Raw genomic sequence first — 20,959 nt, forward strand, 5'->3', positions numbered from 1 at the left:
GACATAATGAATCGTATAGTCGCCTCCCTTTTTCTTCTCCCTTTTTCTTTGCGCTTATTACGCAGATCTCTGCTCAAAGGGCTTAATCTCGTATACCCACTGACCTTACAGCTAATTTACACCTGCCACGCGCAGGATGGATAGCGCGCGAATGCAGATGCGGGAGAAAGAGAGAAAACAAGTTAGCCCGCGGCGCTGCTTCCGCTGCTACGACGACTGCAGCCCTTATCTAAGCCGGCCGCGCGCTCGCGAGGCTGCTAATTTACTGTTTATACAAAAAATAACCGCGCATTGCTTTTCAGAGAAGCAGCCGGTAATTAGACGATGCGAATTCCGACCTATCGTATTGTACAGTTTTATTTCTGAGATTTCACACAACCAAGCCAATAAAAATGGATAACACTTCGTGGCCCGTAAGTGCAATAAAGCAGCGTAGCTTTATTAGCGCAACGCCGCATATGTCCGTTCATGCCATCTGGAGAGAATTACAAGTCCATAAACGAGCCCTTCATGCAACGTACGAGCAGAGAGCCGAGCCCGATTTTCTAAAACAGACAGTTCTACATGCTCCAGACACCGCGCGACGCATCGTCCACTTACACAGTACACTTGGTCCGCGCACTGACGTGCACCGCACCTCGCGAGCTCCCGACACTTTTGCGCGCAGATGCCTAAGTATACGCGTACACTCGTCGACGAGATGGTCGGTTAACGCGTTGTGGCCCGACACGACAGCGACACGCCGCGCGAACGAGATACAATTTTGCCGTCGGGTGTCACGATGACGAAGTGGTTCTGTCGAAAGTAGGTGTATACAGGCCAGCCTCGCAAGTGCCAGGTCTTATCTAGCGGATCGGATTATACTTTCTGCGATGCCGGCTACCGCTAGACGTGTTTAATATTCTTTGAGGGAAGACTCGATATGTGATAGAAAAGTGACGGCTTTTCAAGGAAAAGCGATGATTGGTTTGCGAATTTTTAGCTGCTGCTGCTGGTTTTAGAATGTTACTAATTTAGGGGGAAGAGGAAGACTATTTATTTATATCCTTTTTTAACGTATTTGTACACTATCGACTGTATAAGAGGCTATTTTCGTTGATTCTGAATATGGTTTGCTGTTGTTGGATGAAAGCGTTTAGATCTTTCAAAATATTGTGGCTTTCTCATATCGCCGTCATCTCGAGAAATCTCTGTATTACAAGAGTCACGTTCCAGTGCGAAATCTTGGACATCGTCCAAAGGTCTAAATCGAATCGACAAAAAGAAATGATCGCATCTGAGAATGACACTTATAATCTCTCCGAAATATATTACTTGTTTTGTACTATTCGCTTCACAATCTGGTTTTCCCATTGAATAATCTATAGACTTGCGTTAAACATAATTTAGGTGAGGATGTAGGCAATCGAAATCCTAAGACTATAGTGATTTATTTTTAGTTATCTGCCTGCACGAATGAAAACAAAACATTAATACTATCCAACAGGGATTTTAATGTTAACAGTAGATGTTTTTGTCTGCTTGAATTATTTTAGAATCCCAGAGAATTTAACCATCAGTTCCATCAACTTTTTTCACATTTCTGTATCAACACATATTTGTAATCGATCAAAATTTTTTTTTACAGAAGGAGGGTATGTTCGAGTGGTTCGGAGGCTAGTTCCGCACTTCACCACCACTCGAATCGGCAACCCAGGTAATAACTACGACCTTGATCTCGCATTCCTTCCGTTCATTTGAATATTACGACCATATAACTATACCGCAGCAGACTTCCTTATAAGGTCATTGAAATCGGCCGCGTAATGAACGACGACAATCAACAAGCAGTGATGAAAGTTTGATTTTTCAAAAAACATCTCCTTGAAAACAAGGCGAACGGCCGCGCAAAGCAATTACCCATTAGTCATCTTGGCAGATCTACACGATGCACGTTGCTGCGGATAAAGAGATTCCGCGGTCGGAGGGACCAGCATATCGCAAGCCGATTGTTCAAAAGCCTTGGCAATACAGCGCAGCTTACGAACACCCACGCGAGTCGCGCACTTACTCACGTGCGCGCCGCGCTGGCGTTCTGAAATAACGCGATCGATGAACGCGATTGCGAGTAGCAGGAACCGGGTGCCCCGCGATCGATCATTGCCATTCCGCCTTACTCCCCTTTATGTCGGCAATATGGACCGATGCTTAACTCCTGCTCTGTCTGATCCACAGGCTGGCTTACGCGGATCTCCAGCCGTCCGGATTCCTCTGCTGCCCGGGCTGGACGCAGGTCACGCGATTGAGCTTCGGCTGCAACAAACGTAAGTGAGCCCCGCAGCGCATGCCTCCGCATAAATCTGCCATCCGCACGCGTATACGTGCGTGCAATATGTTGTTGCTAATACTCGCGCCGTTCGAATGATGCTGCCCTCGGGCTTTCTCGTTGTGTAACGTGCGAATGAACCTCGTAAAAGCTGTTCGAGTCTCATTCGCCGCGGGACCGCTATCGTTTATTGTTCGGCTGATTGATTTAAGCGCGACTATGGGTATTTTTCATCGAACCACGAATCGATGTGATAGAATTCGTTTCAATTTTCAACGCGTATAATCGAACGCAAGCTTTTGTACAGATGTCATACAAATTAATTTTTCGCTTCTTAACTGCAAGCTTGAAAACTGATCTCCGCTCATTCTGTTCTCATTATTCCGCGCTTTCAGCCGTGTGCTCGCCGCCCTGCCAGAACGGAGGAGTTTGCTCGTCACCCGGCAGGTGCACCTGCCCCAAAGGATTCACCGGCAACTACTGTCAAATAGGTGAGAGATGAGAGGGACTGTAAGAGGCTGTGTAGTTGGAGGACGAACTCGAGCAAAATCGCATTAAGCTCGCGGAGAATTTCCCATCAAGCCTCACCGACGAAGCGAGCAAGACCGCACGAAGAGCGAAAGCTCCCGTGATCCGTTATTGTATTAGTTGTGCCTGTGAATCCGCGGTTTATAGTTACTCACCGCTTATAGGTTTGGTGGGCGGGATTAAGCGAGCTTATAACGTTTTTAAGTACAGAGAGAGAGAGAGAGAGAGAGAGAGAGAGAGAGAGAGAGAGAGAGAGAGAGAGAGAGAGAGAGAGCGATTGATGCATATCTTAATGAAGTTCGACGATAAAAAAAGCTTCTTTAGATAGAAACCTTTGTCGTCTAATCAGGTAGAGTACGTTTCCCAATTTCAGACTACCTTTGACGAGGGATAATTTATAATCCAGTTTCCGATACGTGGTATATGCACTAAACCCACGAGTTCCGCAACTCAGTTATACCTCCCTCTATAATGTTCGAACCTTATAAATACGCGTCTACATGGCAAACATTTAAAATTCCCGTATAGTCGGCGCGTCACCGATTCGATATATAGTCTCGTCTAAAAGAACATTATTATATTATATCTCTGTAGGTAGGCGTACACGATGGCGACTATCAATTACTTCCAGGCTCGCCAATTTATGATCGATTCCGCGTGCTCACGAGAGCATCTCGAGATTAATGGCCCGCTGAACTGTGTACACTCGCCGGATGTATACATACGGGAGAGAGGAGGAAACGCGCAGGTATACGACGCCGGAGATCGGGACATGAATCAGCTGCAGCTGCCTAGAGACACGCGCGTTACGGTCGGGAATGATAGATCGAGAGGCGCATCTTTTACTGTGGCTAATTGCCTCCTTCCGAGAGAGACCTATGGCTTTCAAGAAAGAATATTCTGCAATATTTTGCAATTTTAGCAGAGATACAATAGTAGATCCCGTTGATGGACAATCAAAAAGGCTCTTAAAATGCAGGGAACTCCGAGCAGAGAAGAAATTCGGACGTACGTCGAGATTATCATCAGGCAGTTTCGAGTGCGCGCGCTCTAGCGCTAGCCTCTTCAGCACGTGACTAATCGACGGCGAGAGAGTTACGCGTCGCGCGGCGTATCGATCGATGCGTATGCGCGCGCGTGTTTCTATTGTCGTTAGCCGGTTTTAATTGGACCCTCGACCTTCTTTTCATTTCGTAGTTGATTGCGATATTTTCGGGCGATTTTTTTCCCTACTGTCACTAAATATCTTAAATGAAGTAGAAGTTGCTGCAATTTCATATACCACAAATGAAACTTCAATCAGATTATTCGGGTCCGTATAATAAATCTCATAATAATTACTGTAGATCTCTCCAATTCGAAGTATCTGCCGCTTACATCTCGTGGAATTTACGTTACAGCGGTTCTTTACGCGGCTCGAACGCGGCTCGAACGCGCACTGGCAGGGCTGTTCTAATTACCGATTCGAGATCGATTTAGCTGCAGAAGCACAGCTTCCTGAGATCGGTTAATTCGATTGGTGCAACGGGCTCCTGCCTCTGTATCGAACTCGAATAGAAATATCTATCGTTCTGCGGATACACGAGGGCGAATTGCAGCAGTGATAGTCGATGGAGGCAGAGTTGCTTTACACTCGCGTGTAATTGATTGCAATTATCAATCGGCAACGCGCTGCTGCACTTTTCTCGCGTCTGCGATTACGATTAAATTCCACTTTTCTTTTACTTTATTGTGATTCGGTTGATTGAAGAATAATTACTGCAGTTGTATTGTTTTAAAAGTATAATAAATATGCGGGAAATCGAAATTCTAATGAAAGACGTAATGTATTATAATATTATGCTCCGAAAATAAAATTGCTATATTTCCGTTTCGTAGATGTGGACGAATGTGTGACGGAAAAACCGTGCGGCCAAATATGCAGAAACGTACCTGGCAGCTACGAGTGTTACTGCAGAAGTGGATATGAACTGCAGCCCGATCGCCAATCGTGTCGAAAGAACGGTATTCAAATGAGTTTATTTGCGTCGCACGTATTGATCGCTTATAATAATTTCCTTCGTCACTAAATTTTCACGCATATTGAGTCGAATAGTCTTCGACACGACTGCTTCTCAATATAGAACTGAAACTGACGAACCACTAATCCGCACTTTACTATCTCACATCCACAATTAAATTGAAGAGTCACTCCATTTGCTTTGAATTCACAGATAGCGACGGCACTGCACTGGAGGCGCGAGATTTGGAAGAGGGCTTCGAGGAGACAACGACGACGACCACGAGGCGACCGATACTACGCGGTGGGTATTATACTCCCGCGCGAAACCGCGAATGCGAATTCCAGAGGAATTCTATCTTTAAAGTCTCTCCGGAGGCCGAAAAATATACGAAGTTCGATGTCTCCGCTTCGCCTCTCCGCTCGCGCGCGCGTAGCTATATACTCGCTCTCGATGTTTACTGTTTTTATTTTGCCGCTTTTTTAATCCTCCGGGCGCGCTCTCTTCTCCCCGCGCCCTGCTGCAGGGAGAGCGCGTTTTATTATACTGCGCAAAAAAGAACGCGGATCGGATTCAGTGGATGATTTTTTTGTGTTTTGCTTCTGCGTTGCAGATACCGAGAACGAGGTTGGCGATGGCGAGGAGGAGAACACTTACGAGGAACTACTCCGGAGGCTCATCAAACTGGAAAAGGTATGACGACTGCTGGGACGAACATTTGGCCGAGCTATTTTCATTAGTTTTTATTGTATTGGAAGATAGCGTGATTGCGGGACGTTCTGCCTCGGGTCTGCGAATCTTGGGACTGTTTGCTTGCGTTGTAAAAGTCTGAGCTAGGTGAATCAAGTATTACGTGTAAAACGATGTAGAAAAATTCTCTAAGAACAACTTGAAAAGTTGCAGGTACAAACGAATTTTTTGATATTTCATAAAAGCGAATGTTCATTTTACAGCAATTGGCAAAAGGTAAAAAGCGAGAAACTGAAGCAAATGAGATAGCCACAAGGATTGCCGCAGCTATTGACAGCATCAACGAGATTCGCAGAAGCATTCAAAATATGGTAACAAAGCTATATTTGAGCATTCTTGTATGTAAGACAGAATTATGTAATTTCAGAAAATACCTTTTTCAGCAATTGATGCAACAAGAGATCTATGAATTACGAAACAAAGTGAAACTCTACGAATTTGAAACGAGGAAAATTCAGCACTTGAGCAACAGAGTAAATGATTTAGAAAACCGATTGAGGTTACGATGCAGAACTGGTGTATATTTTAATAGTGGAAGTCCTTACATTAGATAATTTAACAATAAAAAAATACATGTAAAATTAAGTTGTCTTTCATAAAAGTTGATTATGAAATAGCTATACAATCTGTTGAATACAATAATAATAGTTTTTCTACTATAAAATAGAAGTATAATTGAGAAACTAAGTGTAATTTTGGAACAATGTTATTGACACTGCCAAGTTGCATTTATTTTTATGTACTTTGCTACAGTAAGTAGTAGTTTTATATACCGCTACTAGATTTAAACGTATTATTAAATTTTGTAATACAATTTTTACGGAAACTATCATTTAAGATAATATTATAACATTGATCACCTTCTTTTCTCTCCTAAAGTATCTTACATTGAATGTACGCTAAAACTACGTTTCAGTTGGCTCTTTCTTTTTGTCCTTTCTTGTTAAATGTTTATCCTTTTTCGTCGTTGCTTTCTGTGATTTTGCACGTCCTTTCTTGTGCTTCAGGATTTTTCTGCGATTCATCCATACTGGGTAATTTCCATACTGGTCACGTAAGGTTTTCTTATTGTAAACTCTTGCGGTTCCATCATCCATCTTTTCCTCTTCAACATTTTCTACTTCATTCTCCTTGTCTTTGCTGCCTTTGATCGCTTTGGCATCCGTAACTAGAAGTTTTGAATTTTGTATTGCAATGTTAGAATATTGTATAATTAATTAATTCGAATCTCAAGATAATTCATGACAATAGTAATACAACAGACTTTTTTTCCATCACTATATTATTGTGATTGTACAGAGATATTTTTTTATTCAACTTTTTAATTTTGAAAAGCCTCTAGAAATATATACTATTTAAAGTGCTTAGTCCAAAAAAAAAGATTATTAAGATCTAATAATGCTAAATATTTGCTGTACCTGTGGCAATCTCTTGAATATCTGACATATCGGCATCATTGGAAGCATTTTCATCAATTCCGAGTGTTTTCTTTAGCCTGGCCAATTCTTTTTCTCCATATCGTACTCTTTTAACTGCTCTGCATTTCCTTCTCCATTTACTTCTCAGTGATTTTGCCATGATTATGACTGAAATCAAGTACAAACAATTTATTAGTGAATTCCTTGTATATAAACAGGCTAAAGACCAAAACACAACCTCAAATATCTTAAGTACAATAATACTTGTTAATTTATCAAATTACGCAGTAACAAAACGAATGAACAAATAAAAATTGTATTTTTACCTTATTCTATGAACAGCTCGCTAACGAATAAAGTTTGTTTTGCACACAAATCACAATAAAATCCAACGCAACTTAGCACGTGTGTTCCTCACAATTCTGGCACACGCGTAAAGAAATTGTAGGTATTTTAGTTCTGACATTGAACGTCAGCTTGGCTAGTGCAATGGCGCTAAACATCAACAAAAGCCGACTAGCCGACAAGCAGCAAGCGCGACTTATATAAAATCCCTACGTTACCGACATGAGTACCAACAGATGATTACATTAGCTGAACTCACTCGAATTCAAAATATTTAATTATTTTGAAAATATAAAATATAACCATAAAAGAATACATTTCATTTAGATAAATGAGCAAAGCGAATTCAAATTTTCGCATTATTTGTATACGAAATAACTTTAACAAACTAAATCACTTGTGTATAGACAGTATATAACTGGTAGTTATTATAAATTTAATTTTTACCATTTTTTTAAAAAGCATGATAACAGTTAATAATAATTGAAGGATTTATCTAATCGTTTTTCAGTTAACACGATTCTGCTTTTAGCTCTGTACAAAGCTTGATAAATTACATTAATAAATGATAGCTAGTATAGTATGGATTATTTATCTACGCAGCTTATCAGACTAGAGTAGAACTAAAAGCTAAACTAAGAATCTTGTGATGCGTAAGCTCTTGAAATGAAATAAATAACAGGGCGATAAAAATCCAAGCACCTATACAGACTATCATTTTTGCAAGGAATAATCAGATATCAGAACATTTTCTCAAAGAGCCATTCACCCGCATATATAACTTGATGGTATACCTTCTTTTATTCGCCTTGATCAGCAAGTCGAAGCTACAAAATGCGCGCGATGCATAAAAAACGCATCGCTAGTATAAATGCACTGTTTGCACAATGATTCCGTTACGTGTCGCGTGAAATCGTTATGTGCCGCATGTATACACTCGTACACACACTTATATGTATTAGACAGGTCCAAGGCTGCACGATGTGTAGGTGTAATAACCCCAAAGCAGAACGTGCGCATTGTACGCAATATAGCACCTCACGCTCTTGTTTGCTTTTTTTCTGCATCATCCTGCTGAAGTTTCTTTCTATATGTAGATCTATTATACCTATACGTAATTAGTTTCTTTTTCTCCTTTTGATCTAGAAATGTTTCCTCGTAGAAAAATGTTGTAATAATAATAGTAATAAAGCAATTGTAAATTAAATCAAAGTATTTTAGAACTACAGATTTTATTTGCAAAAATAATATATACGGAATTGCGTTGGAAAAAAAATACATTTTTGTAAAAGCTGTTAAGAAGATATCGATCGACGCCCCTCTTTTTAAATTTTGTGTTTTCAAGAGCTTGGAACAACTTATATACATAAAGTCGATGATCGACCCTTACTTTTGGTGGAACAATTCATTTAACTTGAATCACGTTTTTTTAAAAAGTTACATACGTGTAATTGGAACAACCCCTTTAATTTCTAATAATTCATCACTCTGATGTATTGATAACGATAAAATCTCCTTTAGCAGCTAATACATATCAATGAATATCTAGACAGTGTCTTTTTAGTTAAAAATAATTACAGTATACGTCGTTGAACACGACACTATTTATGAACGCCTGAAAACTCATTCTCACGATCACAAAAGAAAAAAGCGAATTGGAACAATTGTCGGAAGTGAGAGTAGCTGCATTTGCTCACTTATAGGTAATAAGTAAAAACGTTCCATGTGTCGGGGAAAAATGTGCTGGTGTGCGCAAGGCTGTATATAGTAGCATCAATCAAGCTCGATTTAAGTTGCATGTACGGATGTGTCGAGCCGACGAAGAATTACGTATGTGCGATAATAGCCGAGAGTAAACAAGGAAAAATTTTAGGGTGGCGACCTGTATGCTTTTCTTTATGTGTATACTTTGTACAAGTATGCTTCAAAGCTTCTTAGTGTTCCCGCGCAATCGATCCTTGACTTTGACTCGCAGTATACCTACATTGCGTAATATAAAGTAAACCAAAGTTAAGTTATAGTTTGTAAATTATGAAATTATATTGTTATTTAATTTTTTAGCTAATTTATTTATCATCTAATACTCTTATTATTTTTGATAGTTATTTTCTAGTACCTAAATGTAATTAGTTGCGAATTTACGATTAAAAGAAAAGTTTTTCTTTTGATACACGTATTTCCAAATTATCAATAAGAAATAATATAAGGCCAATATAATTGGAATTAATGCATCCAGATAATAACGACAAGAAGATACTATGTGCATATCAACGTATGGATTCCCAGCGGCGCCGGCAAACGGCACGGGCGTTAAATACAGAGCCGAAATATCGTCAAATCTGATATCATCGCAGTACATAGTTTCAAAAGACTTGTTTCACAGCAATTGAAAAAGGATGACAGGACGTTGCTTGTCTCCTATACTCTGTCACACACGACACATTATATGACCGAGTAAATATAACATTTATGTTACAGTCGTATGGACGTCAGGCGACTGAAGGTCACTCATTTTATGACAGAGCAGTATTACGTTATCTTGACTGTGACTGTGTAAATAAAAATAATCGCCAGTATTTTGATAGATTGATAAAGCGACGATAACCGCTCAATGCGTTTCGGCCTTTTAAAAGATTACTTATATGTATACTTTTTGATGCAAGTGATAATCTCGAGAAATGCACGCTTATTGTTCGAGTCGCACAGACATTGAATAGCTTATCCGCACATCTCTTTCTTTTCTTAGGTATGTGCTACCTATACGATCAACATTTAATTTGTACATTCTTGTCTGCTCATGTGGATTTAACAATTTATATGTGAAAGACAATCGATCCAGAAAAAAAGGCTTGATCGCAATAAAAAACTCCAGCATGATATTCAATAACACCATGTTTTGACACACACCGCAAAAAGTGCCACATGCCAGCAATCCGATATCGAAATTTTCGGAAGAACTCCTCATTGTTCACGGATCACCCAAAGGTCAAGCGAAACAAAAAACTGCCGATCGCCTCGCGCGAATAGAGTCTCACGGTTCGCCGAAAATAAAGCCGCCGCCGAAATCGAAAGGCTGGCCGCCACGACGCAAGACAATCGCGCTGAAATTTCCGGTCTCGGCTGCGCACATACACTTTCACTGATAACGAGATCGGCCAGTCCGACGCCAATTTGGCCGCCCGGAAGCTAGTAAAATTTGCGCGCCTCGAAACGGGAACGAGTCTCCGTAGTAGGTACATACATTTAGCGTAGTATACAGTTCTCAGTCGGGCGGGCCCACGAAAACTCATCGGACGCCGCTGTTCATCGCCGCAGCGATCGCCTATTTCTCGCGCAAGTGAGTGCATCGCGCGCGTGTTCAGTTTCTCGTAGTGGAATTATGAAATAGTTCTGTTGTACAGTGAGTGCACTGAGTGACGTGTGACGTGGGAGCCGAGAGAAATAGTATGCTGTTATCGCAGTAGAGGAGGAATTCGAAAGGACCGAGGGTACAGTTATTATACGTACCGAGCTATAACCTCTTGACGGTGAGTCTATTGGTGATTGTTCGTCGTATTTTCAAATCATTTTATTGCGGGAGATTGATTTATGCGATCGTAGGAAGGATTGAGATATCAACAATGATAAGACTTTGTGGATATTGTTGTTTCTCGTGTGTCGATAGAATGTTTATTCTATAAAATCAAGAATAATGTCGGCGATGGAAATCCGACTTTTCATCCCGACTACATCCGAATAAACTTTACAGTTATTATGCTGCGCAAATACGTACACACGTGCAGCGCTATAATAAGTATATCTTTCTCGAATCTTCCAAGCAATTCGGGACCTTTTATATGCGACTCTGATGGCACACTGAGTCGCGGACTGGTTTCACCCTTCCTTGGAAAAAGTAAAAGAAGGCGCTTGTCAGAGACACGAAAAGTCAAAAGACGCTCGCTTGAGTGCGCACGTGACTCGAAACAATCGCCGGCGCGGACGCTCTTTCAGTGTTCTCGCGAGAATCGAAACTCGGCGCGCGGAAACCAAGTTGTAATTGTAAATTACACGGGCTCTCGCGCGGGCCTCGACGCTTATACACACAGGTTTGGCTAATGCGATAATCGCGTAGCGAGGAGCGAGCCGCAAGCCGCGAGCAGCGCATAATAATAATTGGCCAGACAATGAGCGATAAATCAGAGGCTAGAGGAAAGTGCAGAACGTTCCCATAAAACCCGCAGCCCGCGCGCTGCCGCGGGTATTACTTATATAGATGGTAATCGATTGAACTGTCGAAGCCGAGAGGTTCGGATTGGCTGCTAGCGCTCGATGGAATTTTCTCATGCACAGGTGCAGGCGAGAGACACCTAATAAATAATTTCTACGGTCGCCTGCTCTTCCTGCTCTCGTGGTTTGAAGCGATGAGTTTATCAGCTGATGGGTGATTTTTATCGACTCTGTTAGTATTATTCGTCATGAATAATAAAGTCTGCGCATCAAAGTTTTATTAAAAAATATTTGCATAACTAACCAAAGGATCAAAGTTAAAAGATTATTAACGTACTCACTCGTCCTAATGAATCTCGAATACCGATCTCCGCAAGAGAAAAATGGAAATCGAGCGATTCGCACGTGCACAGTAGCCGCACACGGGTGTAATGACTCGTCTTCGCGGTCGCTACTTTACTTGGCCGTTGCGGCTCGGTGGTTTGCGCGCGGAAACGCCACTTTAATGACCAGAATAGAGACGCGACCAAGGGACGACTATACGGAGCCCCGTGAGAACCGGAGAAACCGGTTTTGGGCGTATACACGCCGAGCATCGCGCATAGGAAAGCAAGAGTTTGCACTTTTCCAAGACGCTTTTTTCTCACAAACCTGTCGAAAGCACAAACTTTACGAGACTTGTTTGTTTATCGAGAGAGTGATTAGCGAAAATTGATAAGCCGAAGTTTCAATAACTCGCTAACTTTCACTTATCTTCGATGAAACGCCGTTAAACGACGAACTGGTTAGCAAAGCTCTCGAGTAATGAAATATTCTCATCTGTATATTCTACTTGTCAATGTAAGCCAGTGCATCGTGTGTTTATCATAATAATGCTACAGATTATGAATGGGGGCATAAGTATAAAAAGAGTGAAATCGCATGTTACTGAAAGAAACTGGTTTCGAATGGGATGGTGATAAAATAACACCGCTATACATTATCTGGAAGTCTAGGAAGAAATTCTCTTTAATTTCACGCATGCGGATGCTTATCATGATCTAGTAAAACGCCTGGTTGTAAAATAGTTTGCTCAGGATGACGTAGATCGGCCGTGTACGACGAATTAAAAGCTCGTTTTACTGATTGTACAACCCAGTTAGAATAATTGTAAGAAGCCACGTATATTCGAGGAAAACTATCGCTGAAATTTTGTTAACAAGAAGTGACAACAGAATTAGGCTCTCTTACACACGGCCCACGCGGCACCGAGCGTTTGACCATCAGTGCGCACGCAAAACTTCCGCTTCACGGTCCAATGTGAAACACGCATCGCGCGCAGTTCAAGCACGTTGAAACTAACTTGAATGTTGACACTAATTTTGCCGACGCTTAATAACCAGGTCGTCGCCACCGTTTTCGCACCGTCGGAATATTAATGTCGCGTTAGTGTTTACGTGCTGTATTATATGCCGTCGACCTATTCCGCGACAACTGACAATTCGCCCGTGTAACCCGAAAATTCGGATGAGCGGATTAAACAGTTAGAGTCGTCGACTACTGCTTGAGAAACAAAAAATAATAATAAAGAGTGTACGTTGGCTGGAAGTTTGTTGTTAACAATTGCAACCTCGACTTATACAATTGGCGACTTATGCTCGTGGTGAGCGAAAATGTAACATCGCGCTAACTTTGCACGTAACGAGGTGCCACTTCGCATTGGGGTCGCGTTTCCAATACTCCGCTAGAAAGCGAATTTAATATGCGAAATGCAAGACTTTATGGTGTAGCTTCTTTGTTTGTAATGATCTTTAATTATGCTTAACAGGATAATTATTAGATACAATAATTATATTAGAAATACATTGGGAACGCATAATTATATTTAAGGCAGGGTATATTATAATGATTCTATTTTCTTTGAAAATCAAACTTTTAAATTATAATTTGTTCTCGTTGAAGTTGATGGTGAACCAGAAGCGTTTTTCAGCGAAATTGCTGGCGGTTCTCATTTTAATGTCATCAGGACCTGCAATGTGTAAGAATTCCAATTCGTTTTTGGATGGGTCGAGTTTTTTCCATTCAAAATCAAGGCCAAAATCAGGAGAGCTGAAATAGAAAAATCGATTTTAATTTTATCTAAATTTGGAAACTGCGATTGTTTTGGATTTACCCCTTTTCTGCGACGGAAACAACAAAATCAATCATTTTCTCTTGCATTGCTCTATCGCTCGCTCTCATTGGTGGGTACATGTAATTTTCTTCAAAAAGTAAGCTGAAATCGTCACTGTGAGCCACACCTACTCGAAAAATATATTATCGTTTGATATTTCCAAACTTATAATGGACTGTATTGTTGTATATTTAATTACCATAATTATTCATAGAATTACTGAGCACGTCGCTGGAACTGGTAAGGGCTCTGTAACTGTAGTACCAAAAGTATACAGGGCTTTTGCTCATTTTAGCTTGCCATCTGGCTGCTTTTTCACCATCAACCGCATATAATCTATCGCTAATCAGATATGTTAATGCCTGAGTCGTTTTCCAGTCGATTTGTTTAGTTCCTAAATAGTGATTTCTTATTTTTCTTGCTACTGTCGCATGCATATCCAGAGGTATGGTAAAATTGTAATCCAATAAGTGCGGTGCTATACTATCCCAGTTGTCATTTAACTCTTGAAGTAGTGTATCGTTGTTTATAAACTCTGAAAAAAAATTTATTTATCATTATTATAAATAGAATTAGGATTATACAGCAAGTACAAGTTAATTGTGAGCTATATTGTTTACCTGCAGCTGGATATAGTCCTTCTTCGCTGACAAGGCCAGTTATCCATAGTAAATCAGCTGCATCTCCACTGCTAATAATTTCGATAGGAGAGCGATCAACAAACGGCTTATCGCCAGTTTTTTCCACAACAGGACCGAAAGGTGTGAATGGATTATAGAGCCATGGCTGTCAAATGGGATTGAATTACATATTAATCACTATCAATTTTTTTTTAAATCCTGCATTTGCTATAGTATTTATACATCTTATTTTTATTTTATCTATAAATTGCTATAAGTTTTCGCTTACCATGAAATGTTTTGTTGCCTGAGATATTGATCTAGCTGGTCTAGAACGCAAGCATGTAACCATTTCAGAGGTGTTCTCCGTTGGACATCCCAATAAAGCACCTAATTCATGTGCTTTCTCGCGTGAATTTTCAGTTTGCTTTCCTGGGCCAAATGTTGCCCCACTAAAGGATATACCATTTCGGAACAGTCCTCTGCTCCACGGTGATAAATAATGATAATGAACGCTTGCCCCGCCAGCACTGATTCCAATAAGTGTAATTTTTTTTGGATCACCTCCGAAATATTGAATATTTTCTGATGTCCAACGCAAAGCCATGCTCTGATCTTTCAATCCCATATTACCAAGCACAATATCATCTTCAGTACTAAGGAAACCAAAAATCCCGAGACGATAACTTATTGTTACTACAATGGCATCACGGTCCATGAGGAATTTGGCCCCAGTATCTGCTTCACCAAATTGAAAACCGCCACCGTGAACTGAAAAGATAACTGGCAATTGTTTTTTGGTCACAGTGTATGGAACGTAAACATTTAAATAAAGGCAATCTTCGTCTCCTATAACTCGGTCATCTATGTTTTTAGGTGTATGTGAATACTGAATACATAGGCTACCTGGTTTGGTAGCAGATAAATTACCAATCCATCCAGTGATTGGCTCAGGAGGCTGAGTTCAAAATTTTATTTAAAATTATTGAAAATATATTAGTATATATATTTAACGAAAAAATTGCAATGATTAGTCTTATTACCTGAAATCTCCTTTCCAACATTGGGGGAAGCCCATAAGGTATACCTTCATAGGCTGCATATGTACGACCATTGTATGATTTTTTTATGGATCCTTCAATTCCACCCAGACTAGTTTGAACTATTGGCGGGGCATCCTCTGTAAATGCCCCCTTTGCTATTCCAAACCCAAGAAGTAATAAGATGAATTTCATTCTCTTTTGTCTTGAATTAACTGCACTGATATACAGATATAAATGAACTATCGCGAATATTGCGTGCGACTTGCTTTTACGTAAAAATTATCTCATTAAATGTAGAATTAACGCTGATAACGCTTGATAAAGCTGAAAATTTATTTAAGTTTGCTATATCTCATTCATAGTATACAATTTGTTTAATGAATAATAGTATGTCATCATAATAGAATAATAAAAATGTTGGATAGTTTCAAATATTTAGAAATTTAAGATACGTACATACTTGTTTTACCAGGGATTCAATCAAAATTAATTTATAGCTTTTAAATCTATTAGATAACAAGCTGTGCTATTTGTATCACATTTATATCTAAAAATTACTATTTATGATTTGCTATTATAAAAGTTCCTTACTGATTCAGTACGACTGTGCTTCATCAAATATGACATGAGTATTTTTATAAATAACATTATATGATAAGAACAAAAGGTGACACGACATTATTAAGTAATTATATAAAGACTAAGTGTATTTTAAGCAAGTACGCATTGACTTTTGTTTATACGTTATCTTTGGTCAAATAAATGTATTCTTCCATTCTATAGTATAATAATAAATTCATGTTGTTAAAATTTGATAACAATAATGCACTCGGTTAAAGCTACTACAGTATTACCACATTGTTTTTTAATTACGAAAGTACGAGCATTACTGAGAAAAAAAACTTTTTTGCACAATCAAGAAATTGCATTTTTTTTTAATTTACTATAGATAAGTAAATTCAGACTTCTATAGTTAAAATTAGTTTTCTGATGCGATGGAAAATGGTAAAACATGTTACCGATTGAAATATTTTTGTTTCTGCAAGATCAATTCAGGCAAGTAACGTAAAAAAAAAACTAATGATAGAGTAAAATTCTGTAACAAATTTTCTTTATTTCTTTAAAAATATTTCGATGTTAAAATTATAGTGCCAATTACAGAAAGTTAATGAGTATAGACGAATATAAAATGTATTTTTTATATGTTCCTAGTTAAAATACAAAACTTTACATGTATTATTTAACTGCTGAACGATACGTAGACGTATATATCAATGATATGATGATAATTTGTATCTATAAATGTTAAAGGATTATATAATCACTCTTTTACATGCATTATAAAATAAGCTTATTAAAAAAGTTCAATAAGTATAATGTATAATATTTGCTCTATAATAATCATAATTTCATTTAGAATACTTATTCGATAACAAATAAGATTTAAGTACAAACAATGAACGAAGGAAGTTAAATTAATATTTATCGTTGTGATTCCATGGCATTCATATATTTGCGAAGTATAGTGCTATTATACCCATTACGGTAAGTGTTATACAATTTACAGAAATATCTGGTGAACTATTCCAGGCAGGATATCCAAGATGATGCTTTATTATTTCCTAAAAAAGTGAGCAGAATTTGTGTATTTTATATCAGTAACTAAATAGATGGTAATAAAAAATATATTGTGCAATATATAAATAAATATTTTTTTTACTTCCGAATAGTACTGCAGCAATTAAATGCAATAAAATATATATTGTTAAGAAGTTCAGTCCCATACTATTATAAACTTTTAAAAGAAACATTATGAACTTATAAGAAACATGCACGTAATTGAATTACCCAATTTTCATCGAAATTTATCGATTGCCAAAAAATTCTTTGTCCAAAATTTGGAGATGCTTTCGTTTTGAAGTTTCCTGGTCCCGCGATATGCAAGTAATCAAAATTTAATTTGACTGGATTAACTTGGAGCCATTTCGGTCCAAACTTAGGTATCCTGCAGATAAACAAACATTATAATCATTAGTCTTATAGATCGTATTAAATTTCGTTATTTAAAAGTAAATAAATATGATATTTTTAATGGATTAAATTTTTAAAAACTGATTCGTAAAATTACTAACCCTGTGCGTGCAACTGTAACCCAAAACTTGATCAAATCTTTCTGCATATCAATATCAGGTTTTCTCGTTGGTATTATATGGCGATTTTCAAGAATAAGCGAGGTATCATCCCCGTGACATACACCTGTATCAATCAAATAGTAAAAGTCTTTTACTTGGATTATAAAATATAGCTTGCCTTATAATATAAATTCGTTGATAAAGTGCGTCAATATCATTTTTCTTTCTATACAAATTACATAATAATAGGACTTACCTAAATTCTTTGAACTGTTAGACAAAGAATCGCTCACACTATGAGATGCTCTGTGAGAATAATAGAAGAACCAAACTGGATTTTTATTAACATAGGCTTGCGCTCTTGCAGCTTTTTCAGCATCCGCACCAAATATTCTGTCACCAACTAATTGTATGAGCGTCGATACATTTTCCTTGTTTATAGTCTTATTACCGAAGTAATGCTCACGAATTACTCGAGCAACATACGCATGCTCATACTTTGGTATTGTATAATAGTAGTCTAGTAGATATGGAGCTATTGATTCCCAATCCTTGTCTAATTCCTTTAATACTTCGTCATTTAAAGCAAATTCTATAGAAATAAAAATGTATTCAGATGTAATCAATAATTTTGTTTTAAAATATTACATAAATACCTGCAACAGGATAGAGTCCTTCTTCGCTTGTTATGCCAGTGACCCATGGCAGATCTTGCACATCACCGCTATTTATTATTTCAATTGGCGAACGATCGATAAATGGGTTTACAGCATCTCTTTCGGCTACCGGACCGAATGGAGTGAATGGATTTAATCTCCAAGGCTAGAAAATTAAAAAAAATCAATGTGAAATACTGATTTACCCTCTGCATATATTAATTTATTAATTGTAATATGCATTTGGACTCCATACCATGAATTCAGCTTCCGCTGTTACTAGTATTCTAGCGGGTCGATTTTGGAAACACTTAATCATCTCGCGTATATCGAATGTAGGACAATTGACTAGTTCAGCAAGTAACGCCTTTTCTCGAGAATTTTCAGTTTGCGTCCAGCAGTTGAAAGAAGTGCCACTGTGCGAAATCCCACTACTAAACAATCCGGCGCTCATAGGAGATAAATAATGATAGTGAACACTAGCACCTCCTGCGCTTAATCCAGTAAGGGTGACCTTTTTAGGATCACCTCCGAAGTATTTGATATTATCACTTATCCAACGTAAGGCAACACTCTGATCCTTTAAGCCCATATTTCCTGAAACCACTTGATCTTCGGTACTTAAAAATCCGAGAACTCCAAGGCGATAATTTATTGTCACTAAAATTACATTGTAGTCCGTCAGGTATTTGGGTCCAAACCTAAGACCTGTACCATATTGAAAAGCACCACCGTGGATCCAAAATATGATTGGCAAACTCTCGTTGGTTTTTCTGATAGGCACATAGATGTTTAAATAAAGACAATCTTCATCTCCACTAACAAAATCACCCTGAGCGTTGGGAACTCGTCTGTGTTGCATGCAACTATAGTTTGAATTATTAGCGATAAGTTCATTCTTCCAAGGTTTTACGGGTACAGGTGGCTATACGTGATGAAATAAATTAATTTCCAGAATAATTTCAGAACTTTATGAAAAAAATTGTGGTGCACTAAACTTACTTGAAATCTTCTTTCGGCTATCGGTGGCAAAGCATATGGAATTCCTTCATAAGCTTCAAACTGCTTTCCTTGGTTAGAGATTTTATAATGACCCTTAATTTTTCCAAGGGGAGTCGATACTTTAGGACTATCATCTTGACAAAAGCACGAGCCTACGATTAGAATTATGAGAAACACGTTTAAAGCCTCCATCTCTGTTAGTACGATCGAGGCTTTTTTGATTCACTCAACCGACAGACTGAAATAATTTTTCCGTGTCTTGCATTTAAATGCTGATCTTGCAAAAAAGGCCTTATCGCGAGAGAAATGCTTATCACCTAGTGCTATAAAGACGTGTAGTCAACTAATAAAAAGTTCTGTGAGGTAAAGTATTTCACCAATCAATAAAAGTTCGAACACATGTTTTACGCTCTTTATTTCATTTTAGATCTACAAAAACTGATAAGATTTTAGAATAGTAACATATATGTATAAGCCCGTTGTATAGTATTAAGGCTTTCTTGATATGTGATGGCTTTGCTCGGAATTCTCGATCCACCGAATCACCAACAGTTGTTTAATTATTTATTTTGAATAGTCTGGTGGGTTAGGCTAAAGATATGAAATTTAAAATATCTGAGTCCGCAGGCATTGTTTCGTTGAGGAAACGCTGATATATAATCGCAACTAGTTATTATTTTTTATTTTAACATTTTTATCAAAGTTGAAAAAAAAATTATCAGTTTTAAAGATACAAAATCAATTTATGTCCAAAAAGTAAGTATTTTTAGAAACATATTGAAATCGTTATCATGAAAGTTGAATCCTAAACTTTCAAGGTATAGGTATACATTACATTAATCAAAAGCTTCAAATTTTTCTCGCAAACAAATCTAATGTAACTGATACTCTTGAAGCAAAAGTTAACATTGGTTGCGCTGAAAGGTCAGTAAAAGCTTTTAAGCAAAGGTCAATACTATACTAACTTTCGTTTTAGATTTTCATTCTATGAGGTTGGATCCGTAATTTCTCTTCGTCAAGGTCAGGGTTCTTTTATTACAACACGTATCACGTGCGTGAAGCAGTGCTGATCACGCCAGGACTTTATGCAGCGGTGGATAGCTCTTTCACCTCAGTTCCGGGCATTAATCTTCTTGCCGCACGAAGGCGGTGAAATAGTTACTTCGGCGTTATAACTTTTTTTTATTTCCGCGGAGATAAGAGCATGAAGCTTGTACTCATCTTTCTCCCGCTTCCACTATCGCTTTGAATTTTTTTCGCAAATTGCGGATGCTTAAAGCTTATCGGGGTTTAAAATAGCGCATAGGTAAAGGGTGGAGGCTTCCGCCGAAGTGATGATGTCTCGGTAAGGTTTTGAACGGCATAATGATTGCTAGCAATGTAGCGGCGCCAGGTAACCTTTAGGTGTATCGGCTTCGTGATTCTGATAAAGCGGGGAAAGTTGATGAAAGTTGCGTTTGTTACATGCATCAGTATAAAGGCGATTTTGTAGAAAATATTCGTTTAATGTTACCACCTATCTAATTTAGAAAAACATTTAATTCTTCATTATTTATACGTCAGTATTTGATCTGAAAATTAAATGTGCTTTGATATTTGAAGATAAAAATAACAAGTTTATAACTCAAAGAGTGAAAAACTTTGTCTAGTATCAATATTTGTTTGTAAAAGAATTTATCTATTAACATAATAATTAAACGTTACATCAAATACAAATGCATCGCTATCCTACTTAATATATTACCTTTGACTTTCGAACCACAATTTGCATTATTGTATCTGCGTACCCGTCCGGTGAGTTT

General features: G+C 38.3%; 4 protein-coding genes across 6 annotated transcripts in view; 1 reads left to right on the forward strand and 3 right to left on the reverse strand.

Annotated features, from left to right (window-relative positions):
- Positions 1-6,436, forward strand: part of LOC100119261 — a 27,370-nt gene extending 20,934 nt beyond the window's left edge. Inside the window, exons 2-9 of one of the 3 annotated variants that reach the window (XR_004344573.1) lie at positions 1,628-1,696; positions 2,215-2,303; positions 2,701-2,796; positions 4,712-4,837; positions 5,047-5,136; positions 5,447-5,526; positions 5,787-5,894; positions 5,967-6,329. Coding sequence is in view for 2 of the 3 variants with exons in the window: in XM_008215836.4 (XP_008214058.1) it covers positions 1,628-1,696; positions 2,215-2,303; positions 2,701-2,796; positions 4,712-4,837; positions 5,047-5,136; positions 5,447-5,526; positions 5,787-5,894; positions 5,967-6,137 (829 nt within the window). In the remaining variant the exon portion in view is untranslated. Of the gene's footprint in view, positions 1-1,627; positions 1,697-2,214; positions 2,304-2,700; positions 2,797-4,711; positions 4,838-5,046; positions 5,137-5,446; positions 5,527-5,786; positions 5,895-5,966 lie in introns of all 3 variants that reach the window. The other 2 variants (XM_008215836.4, XM_016989193.3) reach the window with 2 other exon arrangements.
- On the reverse strand, positions 6,084-7,483 carry LOC100118413 (protein LLP homolog). The gene is made up of 3 exons (XM_001599890.5): positions 7,328-7,483; positions 7,002-7,169; positions 6,084-6,751 (listed from the first exon to the last, which is right to left on the reverse strand). The coding sequence occupies exons 2-3, from the start codon at positions 7,159-7,161 to the stop codon at positions 6,489-6,491; spliced, it is 423 nt and encodes a 140-aa protein (XP_001599940.1). The 5' UTR covers positions 7,162-7,169; positions 7,328-7,483; the 3' UTR covers positions 6,084-6,488.
- Positions 7,484-13,330: 5,847 nt separating this feature from the next.
- LOC100119296 (carboxylesterase clade E, member 9) lies at positions 13,331-15,657 on the reverse strand. The gene is made up of 6 exons (XM_031923172.2): positions 15,368-15,657; positions 14,614-15,282; positions 14,325-14,490; positions 13,904-14,239; positions 13,705-13,831; positions 13,331-13,640 (listed from the first exon to the last, which is right to left on the reverse strand). Exons 1-6 carry the CDS (start codon positions 15,557-15,559, stop codon positions 13,472-13,474), a joined length of 1,659 nt encoding a protein of 552 aa, XP_031779032.1. The 5' UTR covers positions 15,560-15,657; the 3' UTR covers positions 13,331-13,471.
- An 847-nt stretch (positions 15,658-16,504) lies between these two features.
- On the reverse strand, positions 16,505-19,376 carry LOC100119324 (carboxylesterase clade E, member 8). Its single transcript, XM_001603064.3, has 7 exons — positions 19,158-19,376; positions 18,412-19,080; positions 18,156-18,321; positions 17,756-18,091; positions 17,500-17,623; positions 17,216-17,372; positions 16,505-16,989 (listed from the first exon to the last, which is right to left on the reverse strand). Exons 1-7 carry the CDS (start codon positions 19,347-19,349, stop codon positions 16,873-16,875), a joined length of 1,761 nt encoding a protein of 586 aa, XP_001603114.1. The 5' UTR covers positions 19,350-19,376; the 3' UTR covers positions 16,505-16,872.
- Between the last annotated feature and the right edge of the window lie 1,583 nt (positions 19,377-20,959).

Source organism: Nasonia vitripennis, chromosome 2 (genome assembly GCF_009193385.2).
Source record: "Nasonia vitripennis strain AsymCx chromosome 2, Nvit_psr_1.1, whole genome shotgun sequence".
In the NCBI taxonomy this organism is placed as follows: Eukaryota; Metazoa; Arthropoda; class Insecta; order Hymenoptera; family Pteromalidae; genus Nasonia; species Nasonia vitripennis.

Excerpts from the sequence above, each read along its gene's own strand:
- LOC100118413 (XM_001599890.5), bottom strand. The coding sequence starts at position 7,161 with ATGGCAAAATCACTGAGAAGTAAATGGAGAAGGAAATGCAGAGCAGTT. Across the intron at positions 6,752-7,001 it reads TATTCAAGAGATTGCCACAG|TTACGGATGCCAAAGCGATC; the intron begins GTACAGCAAATA and ends CAAAACTTCTAG.
- LOC100119296 (XM_031923172.2), bottom strand. The coding sequence starts at position 15,559 with ATGAAATTCATCTTATTACTTCTTGGGTTTGGAATAGCAAAGGGGGCA. Across the intron at positions 15,283-15,367 it reads TGTTGGAAAGGAGATTTCAG|CCTCCTGAGCCAATCACTGG; the intron begins GTAATAAGACTA and ends TTTTGAACTCAG. Across the intron at positions 13,641-13,704 it reads GTTTCCGTCGCAGAAAAGGG|CTCTCCTGATTTTGGCCTTG; the intron begins GTAAATCCAAAA and ends TTTCTATTTCAG.
- LOC100119324 (XM_001603064.3), bottom strand. The coding sequence starts at position 19,349 with ATGGAGGCTTTAAACGTGTTTCTCATAATTCTAATCGTAGGCTCGTGC. Across the intron at positions 17,373-17,499 it reads GTTACAGTTGCACGCACAGG|GATACCTAAGTTTGGACCGA; the intron begins GTTAGTAATTTT and ends GTTTATCTGCAG. Across the intron at positions 16,990-17,215 it reads TAAATTTCGATGAAAATTGG|GAAATAATAAAGCATCATCT; the intron begins GTAATTCAATTA and ends TCACTTTTTTAG.